The sequence below is a fragment of the Sinocyclocheilus anshuiensis genome, unplaced genomic scaffold (assembly GCF_001515605.1).
Source record: "Sinocyclocheilus anshuiensis isolate Anshui unplaced genomic scaffold, SAMN03320099.WGS_v1.1 scaffold821, whole genome shotgun sequence".
Lineage (NCBI taxonomy): Eukaryota > Metazoa > Chordata > Actinopteri > Cypriniformes > Cyprinidae > Sinocyclocheilus > Sinocyclocheilus anshuiensis.
In genome coordinates, this window is record NW_015558606.1 from 264,757 (window position 1) to 274,683 (window position 9,927).

The window sequence follows — 9,927 nt, forward strand, 5'->3', positions numbered from 1 at the left end:
TAAAAACAAAAAGTACCGATAAGAATACCGTTAAAGTACCGAATCGATAAGCAGTATCGATAAGAGTAGTAATACCGTTAAAAGCTTAACGATACCCATCCCTAGTAGTGAACCCTTTTACATTAGGCCTACTATAAGGTTACAGTTAACAACAGAGCCCAAACTTAAATAATTAATTTTTTTATATATATAACAAGCAACACTCAAATAAAAATTTTTTTTATGCGAACATGTAAATTGCACATAATGCAGTTTTTTAATTTAACTTCTAAATGATAAAAATTCTGTTTGTTGTTGAAATGTATTCATTTACATAGTGCCTCTTATAACTCATTTCATAACAGCTTTATTTAAACATTAAATACTTAAGACATCACTAACAGGTACAGTAAAATATAATGATTATAAAGTCTAATATTTCACGAAATGCTCTTCTCTAGACTTCATTTATAGTGAACTAACGAGCTGTGGACACTGATGACTTGCCTGAGGTAAATGAAACGCTACGTGACATTTTGTTTACAAGCTGTTTTATTGCCATCTTTCCGAGGTCGAAACACTGATTGAACGATTACATGAGGCGTGAGATGTTCATTCATTATGGGTGTGACGAGACACTCATCCCACGAGAATGAGACTAGTCTTTTATTTAACTGAAAAACACAAAATGTAAAAAAAATTGAAATCAACTTGTACTTTATGAAATTAAACTTCTATTTTAATGAATTATATGCAGTAATAAACATGTAAACACTGCAAAATGTTCTGCCACAAACTCGACTGACAGGCAAGTAATTGCACAAAAATTACAAATAGTATAAATAAAAATAAATAATAAACAACACACATATCCCTTTAAAGTGGAAGTGAAGCAGTCAATCAAGCTTACATCATTTAGTAAACTGATTTTCACTTTAATAAAAAATGTATATAATAAACACGATTAATGTATTATTTCAATTTTGGCTTCTAAGGATTATACAAAAGAAGACAGGTAAAGCTATTAAAAACTATCTGCGTTTCGTCTTGCGCAACTTATTTCCCTTCACAGCGGTGCGCATTCGTTCCTCCCTAAAACCCCGCTACGTGACATTTTGTTTACAAGCTGTTTTATTGCCATCTTTCCGAGGTCGAAACACTGATTGAACGATTACATGAGGCGTGAGATGTTCATTCATTATGGGTGTGACGAGACACTCATCCCACGAGAATGAGACTAGTCTTTTATTTAACTGAAAAACACAAAATGTAAAAAAAATTGAAATCAACTTGTACTTTATGAAATTAAACTTCTATTTTAATGAATTATATGCAGTAATAAACTGGGAGAAAATCCGATGTGTGTCAGTATATTGTCTTAAAGTGACATACTGGCGTTTGGGCCATCAGAATGCAAATCTGCTCTTAATCTGAATAGCATTATAGCTTTAATAAGCATTAATCTATCAATACATACACTGAAACATATCCCTTTAAAGTGGAAGTGAAGCAGTCAATCAAGCTTACATCATTTAGTAAACTGATTTTCACTTTAATAAAAAATGTATATAATAAACACGATTAATGTAACAGTTTTAAAGAAAAAAGGATGTTTTGTTATAGCTTTTGGAGAAAGGGCACCGCCACCTTGCAGTACCACAGCGTGTGACGTCACAGGGTTGGTTCGCTCTGTTTGCCAGTGCAGTAATATAAGCACTTCTTTACTTTTTGAACACACACTTGTTTTTAAATTGAGGAAGACCTACTTAAAAGGACTGTTGAGCCCATAATAAGTGCAATTGCTTATGCATTTGAGCCGATATAGCGAGGGGACTGAGCAGTAGGCTACTACTGTTACGGGTGGAAGTCATGAACCTGCTGGTTTGGGGTGAAGAGTGGGTTGGAAACAATACATGTTTACGTGGATACTCATCAAGACCGTGATTCTGACATAATTTTGCGTGCATTTGGTCAAGAAGTCGCGAAAGAGAACTCAATTTGGTTCTTGCATATGCTGTCTGAGCTGCGTGCGTGCGTGCGTTCGTGCGCACAGAAACGGTCTATCACAGCGTGCAAGTACTGCACTGAAATCTCTTTCGCGCTGTCTCACACTTGAATGGCTTAAAACACTTTAATGTTTCAACTGACAAGGCTTAAAACATGTGAAAATGATAAATGTTCTTGAGGAAGCAGCACTAGCCCGATCGTTCAGATAGCTGATTAGTTAAACACTGGAGCATCCTGTTAACAGCAGGTTAAGCATATTGTATTCACAGGTGAACATAAAATATCTTACATACCACTACTGGTGAAGCCAGTGTAATGCAAATATGTCTGAAAGGTCTGACAGACGGATCTCGTGAGATCTCATGCCACGAGATCTCATCACACCCCTATCATTCTTGTTTATTTCGCGTTGAAACTAGTAGTAAAGAGGAAGGGATGATCACGCTGCCGCTTGAACTGAGGCGTTTATACAGCGATCTGTCACTCACTACACATCAAAGAGTGTTAAAACGGCATTTATTGTTTGAATTTCCTGAAAAATAGGACATAATTTGAAAGATGAGACTTTGTTTCTTATCAAAAGTAACAATATAAAACTGGAAGTTTCCAATGAAGTTCTGCTCGTGCAGTGGTTAAAACAATGCTGTATTTGTTCGGTACACATGCGTACCGAACCAAAAGGCCTGTACCGAAAAGTTTTACCGAAAACCCCTAATATATATATATATTATATTATATTATAATAATTTATTTATTTATAATGAATAGAAATGTGTCCAAAGGGTGTATTCAAATCATTTATAATTGTTGTATGATTTTGTATGAATCTAGTTTTTTTTTTTTTTTTTTTTTATCTTTTCATGCAGTCAGAGGCCGAGAGCATCATCCAGTTCATCTCAGCCTGAGAGGGGCACTAGTCCTGTAATTTTGAACAGCACTCAGAGCCTTGAGGCCATGCCACGCTTTGCTTTTCCTGAGGATGAGGGTAACATATTTTTATGCATATTTTATTCGAATATTAGGTGAAATTTAAGGGCGACTTGTGCTCATTCTCAAATGGAGTTTTCTTATATTTTTGTTTCTGTTTAGAAGGTCTTGTCTCAAATCTCCAGCGAATTCGTCTGCGCAGCAACTCCACTGGAACAAGACCTACTAATCGCAGGGACCACAAGGGTCCGCGCCGCCTCGGGCTTCAGCAGGAGACCCCAGAGAAGCCACGCTCATCATTTACATGCAAAGTCCCCAAGTCTGCATCCGTGTCTGGCCTTTCCCTCATCGTCACAGCAGGTACAGTGAGCTCAGATGTGTTCATGTAGACGATGTACCATCATGTGATGCCATCACACTGAAGGCAACTGAAATTCATGTGACTACAACAGTAAACAAGTGAAGCAGGTGGTTTCAAGAGAACAATGAACAGTTGAGAGGAACAGAGAGCTTATTGATGAAGATTAAAGCGAAACATGACTTGACAAACTTTGTGATAGATATTTAATACCAATATGTGGATATTGCAGCTATTATAGGCATTTCTCTTATATATTATGTATTATCACCATAGATGACATCCCCGGTGGGCTCCAGACAAGCCCCATGTCTTCACACTCCCTCTCATCCAACCCTTCATCTCGGGACTCTTCCCCAAACCGAGACCTCTCTCTCAGCGTAAGCAGTCTTCGTCCTCCTGTGGTCATCCACAGCTCTGGGAGGAAGTATGGCTTTGCGCTCCGTGCCATTCGGGTCTACATGGGTGACACTGATGTCTACACGGTGCACCACATGGTCTGGGTGGGTATTATGGATGCAGTGTGAATAATTCCACTTTATTGCATGGGTAACTAGCGATGCATCAAAAATAAATTTTCGGTTTTGATATGTCATTATCTATTTTGTTCACACAACATGGATAAGCTATAACAGGTAAACATGTCATCTGTGTGGGCTGTAGCACTAAGTTGACAATTGCTACTGTTGATATGAAACAAAGTCTCAGCTTTTAAATTTTGTTAATTTTATAATGACATTCCAACAATCAATTTGGATTTGATGCTCTTTAATGTGGCATGCAAGATTGCCTCCATTCAAGCAGCACATGAACCAATCATGTCTTCTTTTTTCTGGCTAGTTATAGCATGAAATAAACAAAAATGAACATCAGAAGGTTAGTGAAATGTCTCTTGTAATCGCTCAATCAGTGTTTCAACTGCAGAAAGATGTCTAAAATATAAACAGATTTTACCCAAGGAAAGCCATAAACGTATTTGGCCTAATGAAACCTTTAATTTTAGTTTCAGTAAAAAATGTATTTTGGTTCATCACTATGGTTACTCATACTGAGAACCCAGTGTACAAATGTTTTATTGGTTTAACACATTGAAATGCGCTTTTATGTGTTGCCGTTTATCTAGAGCGTTGAAGACGGCAGTCCTGCTCACGAGGCCGGACTGAGGGCTGGTGACCTCATCACTCATGTGAATGGAGAGTGTATCCAGGGTCTGGTGCACACGGATGTGGTGGAGCTTCTGCTGAAGGTGAGATTCTCAATAAAATATGGAGTTAAAGGTGGCCCGTGCGCTTTTTAAAAAAGGACTGGGAATAGATGCTTGGTTTCTTGATTTTGCCATTTGTAGAGTGGCAGTAAAGTGACTCTGCAGACAACTCCTCTTGAGAATACGTCCATTAAAATCGGGCCTGCGAGAAAGACCAGCTCGAAGGGGAAGATGGCACGACGCAGCAAAAAGAGCAAAAGGAAAGAGGGTCAAGACAGGTTGGAAAGATGTAGTGTCTTCTGAAACATTTTAAACAAGTTAAAACCCGTTGAATCCCAAAATGTAATTTAAGCCCAAATTTTCTAGCAAACGGCGAAACCGTTTGAAGAAGCTGCCCAAACACAGTCCAGGGATTCAGAACAGTCGCAGTTTCTCGTCGGGTTTTCAGCACTCACCTAACGACAGCCTGTCGGACTCTCCAACGCCGAGCCTATCTCCTGGGCCCAACACCCCATGCAGAAGCCCAGCTCCAGACCTGTCATGTGGTATGACTCAGACCCTCTCTCACTGTCAGATACAGTCTTATATGCTTCCGTTTGTAATTAAAAATGCCTCAAATAATAACGCCTTGTTGAAGGAAGCCAGTTCTTGAAAAGAAAATAAGAAAATAATTCTTGAAAAGTATGTTTGGCAAGATCTTTGTCTTTTTATTTCTTAACAAAACTGTTCCATGGCTCATTAATATTTGAAAACCTCTTTTTACCTGAGTGATATCACATTGTGTGTCAACATCAATAAGTCTCTTTAAATCCGATAATTTGACCTGTATTCTGACAAGGCAAGGTTAGTTCAGATTATAGAATAATTATTTATGAATTAATAACAAATAATTCTTGATATTTGCTTTTTACCTTAAAATATATTTGAAAACTTTTCAAAGTGCTGTTCAAGGTCTAAGGTAAGGCAGAATGTGCTTATTATTTACTTGATGGTTACACTGCTTGACATTTCACTTTTCTTGAAAGTTTTTCAAACCATATGAAACCAACATTAATACAAACAGTACAGAACTTGGCACGTGTTTTAAACCATATGTTTTAAATATTTTTTCTTCATCACGGACACTGTTGTGTGTCATTTGATTTACACTACCGTTCAAAAGGTTTGGGGTTGTTTTAAAAAAAAAAGAATGCTTTTATTCAGCAGGGACACGTGAAATTGATCAAAAGTGACCGTAAAGGCATTTAGAATGTTACAGAAGATTTTGGTTTCAAATAAATGCTGTTCATCAAAGAATCTTGAAGTATCACGGTTTCCACAAAAATATTAAGCAGCACAACTGTTTTTAACATTGATAATAGTAAGAATTGTTTCTTAAAAGCACAAAATCAGCATATTGGAGTGTTTTCTGAAGGATCATGCGACACTGAAGGAATAAATCACAGGAATAAATGACATTTTAAATTATATTAAGATAAAATAGTTATTCTAAATTGTAATAACTTTTCAAAATATTACTGTTTTACTGTATTTTTAATTAAATAAATGTAGCCTTGGTGAGCATTTAATGTATTAAAAACATTTGAAAAAAATCTTAACAACCCCAAACTTTTGAACAGTAGTATATCTATAAAATACACACGATATTTCAACAGTTTGAAAGCTCTTTGGAGGAGCATTAAAACACCAGACTGTAAATAGTTTTTGCATTCATCTATAGATGAATAAATAAAAAATTAAAAAAGACTTCCTCATTGATGTTTTTGAGTAGTTTATAAGTGATTAGCATTGCTTGTACTCTCTCCACAGATTCAAACTCTCCACAGAGTTCCTCACCCTGCTCAAGCTCTCCGAATTCACCCATTCCTCAAAGTCGACCAAGTTCTCTTCATGTTTTGGGATCCAAGATTGGCCTCCGCTATAGCAAAGCAGGCCGCTGCAAGTCCACCAACAGTATCCCCCCCTCTCCCCTCGCCTGCAATCCCTCCTCACAGCCTTTGTCTCCACAGTATTCTCCATCTTCCCTCACCGGAGTTCCTAAAAGCCTCCACTCGTTTCATAATAAGATGATGTCCCCGCCGACCATCGTGAGACAGACGGTGTGTCCCCGCAGCGCAGAATCACCCCGTTCGCCACTGCTGAACAGGGTTCAGTCATCTGAGAGGCCCTCCGGTGCCCAACATGGAGACAAAAAGGCTTTCTCCACTCGAAGACACACTGTGGAAGTTCCCCAGAGTGAAGCTGAGGGACTCGAGTCACAAACTAGTGACATTGCCTCAGGTTTTGTGTGTGTCGGTGACCATGCTAGACAAGGGTTGTACCTGGCTGGCCAACGAGTGAGGGACTCCGGTGGTGCGGTGATGAGGAAGCTAAACTTGTCTGAGAGACGAGATTCATTTAAAAGGCAGGAAGCTGTTCAGGAGGTCAGCTTTGATGACTCTGATGACAAGGAGGCCACAACATCTACACCAGTGCCATCTCATCCACGTTTCAGAGCGGCGTGGATCAGCGCAACACAGGCGGAGGGAAGCTCCCAAACTTCAGCGAGGAAGACCGATGAGATTGGACCCAAGCTAAAAGAACAGAAGAAACCAGAGGATAAGTGTTAGCCTTAGATAAGTCCAGAAAACTGTGAGACTCAGATGTACGGGTGCTTTGATGATCACTTAAATCATAATCAGAGAAAGGACAGGGGTAGAAAGTCTTTGTTTAGTGTCATTTATTTGTAAGTTAGAAGTCATTCACCTGCCAAACTGCCTTTTGAAGGATAGTTTTCCCGAAAAGAAAAATCTTTTTTTTTTCAGCCTCATGTCCTTGCAAACCTGTGTAACTTACTTTTGACTGTGGAACATAAAAGATGATATTTGGAAAAGTGTTTTAGTGTTGTTTTGGACCCCATTGACTTTCATTGTATGGACAAAAGCTGTCTTAAAATATCGTTGGCATTTGTGTTCCACCAGAGAAAGTCATACATTTGAAATGACGTAAGGACGAGTAAATGATGACAGAATCTTCATTTTTGGGTAGAGTATCCCTTTAAGAATTTGTTTTACCAGGTAGCACAATTAACTTTTGTAGATTTTGAAAGACTTTATTTATTACATTTGTTTTATACGAGATGGGAATAGATAGGTCATACAGTAGGATCGCTTTTTGAGAATTTGAACATAATGTGGTCCTGCTGAGGTTCAGTTACTGTTGTTTTTTCATTCTCATAAATATCAGTAATATTGTCATTTGAAGTCATATAATGTCTGAGTGGTCAAACAAAATGTAGTTATTATATGTTGACTCATTCTTTTTGCCATTTTGCTAAATTGGCTGCACAAGAAATTAATCTTGTGTTCAGTCATTCATACCCAATAATATTCCAGCACCTAAATAATGACTTGTAAGAAGCCATTCAGCCAACCTTGGCATTGTAGTGTGTCATGTTTACCTGAGCATACTTGTTCATATTACTTAGAACAGAACGGATTATGAATACTAATTTGGTGATAACTTTTTATTTATAATGCTTTGGATTTGGTATATCTAGCAGTGTTGTACAAATGTAATCTTTAACAAATGGTGTTTTGTAGTCTGACTTGTGGAAATGTCTGTTCTCTTGAATTCACACAACAGCCATATGGCATGTTTTTGTGAGTACCCTATATAAATGCCATAGTTTTAATCTGCACTATAGCCTTCTGAAGTGTTGACATCTGCTTGTTTGGTTACACAGAAATTATTCAGTTACGAGTAACATGAGCTTTCTATGTCATGGTTTGCTGATGCTGGATTGCTTCCTCGTTCATTAATCAAAACTAAAGAGATAGAAGACAAAGTTTAGATACTTGCACTCCCAGTCTGACTTGTCTTTCTCTTCCTCTGTACTTCATATTAGTGTGGCACTATTTCCTTGGGTTCACATACTACTTTCATTTACTTTTGTATGGTACTGTAGTGTTTTGTTTTTTTTTAAGTTGAATTTGTGTAGTTTATCCAGTTCTACACAACCAGGACTCAAAAAGATCCTAGACTCTCGACTAAGTCCACTCACGCTCAACTGTATTTGTAAAGTTTGGATTTAACCATGATTAAATGTGTACATAATTGCTGATAATTATATTTCAGTGGTTTCAGTGCTTTTCCTTGTGACAGTGAATGTTTTTCATACTAAAGCGGTAGTGGCCTGTGGTATATTAACGACCTCCAGAAACGATCACAATACACTACTATTCAAATTAAAGGGGTCATATGATGCTTTTTTTAAAGATCATTATTTTGTGTATTTGGTGTAACAATATGTTGACATGCTTTAATGTTCAAAAAACACATTATTTTTCAAATACTGTACATTATTGTAGGTCCTCTATGCCCCGCCTCTCTCAAACGCTTCGTTTTCTACAAAGTCCCTCCTTCCGACAAGCGCAGTCTGCTCTGATTAGCCAGCTGACCCAGTGCATTGTGATTGGCCGAACACCGCAAGCACTCGTTGGAAATGTAACGCCCCTTACCATAATCGCGAGCTTCATCTTTCAAAATAAATGTAAAGACAGAGCCCGAAAGGGGAACAGAGTCGCGTGACAGACACAGTGATGAAGCTGGTATGTGTTTGTGATGTGACCCCCCCCCCTCTCTCTCTCACTCTCTCTCTCTTTGCTTTTGCCTAGAAACACACAGCGTCTCCCGGACATGGCTGCTTCAACACTAACTGCGGTTACTGAAACCACGCCTTCTTTCTTTGCATGCACATTTGGGTGGCATTATGCAAATATTTCCACATAGTGAGGTAGATATGTGGGGGCGTGTTAGAACGAGCCATTTTAGGGGGGCGTGGCAGAGTCTTAACTTTGATAAAGAATATCTCTTTGGATTTGAGACTTTAGTCTTTGCAACTTCAGGGATCTTATCTATGCACAATCAGCTTGTAACACTCCAAAGAGAAAGGAAAACTTGAAATCGCATCATATGACTAAAGGATTCGGGGTCTGTATGATTTTTTTTTTTTAATTAAATGAAGTTTATGCTAACCAAAGCTGCATTTATTTTTATGATTAAAAATAGTAATATTGTGGAATATTATTGTAAATTAAAATAACTATATTTAAATATATTTCAAATAAAAAAATAAAAAACTCCTGTGATGACGAAGTTGAAATATCAGTCATTAATCCAGTATTCAGTGTCACGTGATCCTTCAGAAATCATGCTAATACACTGATTGATTTTTTTTGTATTCGTTGATCAATAGAAAGTTCAAAAGAACAGCATTTATCAGAAATAGAAGTTTATTGTAACAATGTAAAATTCTTTGTCACTTTAAATCAATTTAATGCATAAAACCATTGATTTCTTTAAAATAAAATGACTGAATCCAAACTTTTGAATATTTCAATCCATTTTATATATTGCGGAGTTATATCACAGGAATGTTTTAATACCATTGGCCTGCTGCTTAAAATAATGC

General features: G+C 37.5%; 1 protein-coding gene across 1 annotated transcript in view; it reads left to right on the top strand.

The window, feature by feature from the left end:
- Window positions 1–8,658, top strand: part of LOC107680242 (microtubule-associated serine/threonine-protein kinase 3-like) — a 36,246-nt gene extending 27,588 nt beyond the window's left edge. Inside the window, 7 exon segments of the mRNA XM_016476047.1 lie at window positions 2,853–2,971; window positions 3,076–3,273; window positions 3,548–3,774; window positions 4,395–4,517; window positions 4,617–4,753; window positions 4,842–5,020; window positions 6,285–8,658. Of these exon segments, the coding sequence (XP_016331533.1) occupies window positions 2,853–2,971; window positions 3,076–3,273; window positions 3,548–3,774; window positions 4,395–4,517; window positions 4,617–4,753; window positions 4,842–5,020; window positions 6,285–7,084 (1,783 nt within the window). The 3' untranslated portion in view covers window positions 7,085–8,658.
- The last annotated feature ends 1,269 nt before the right edge of the window (window positions 8,659–9,927 follow it).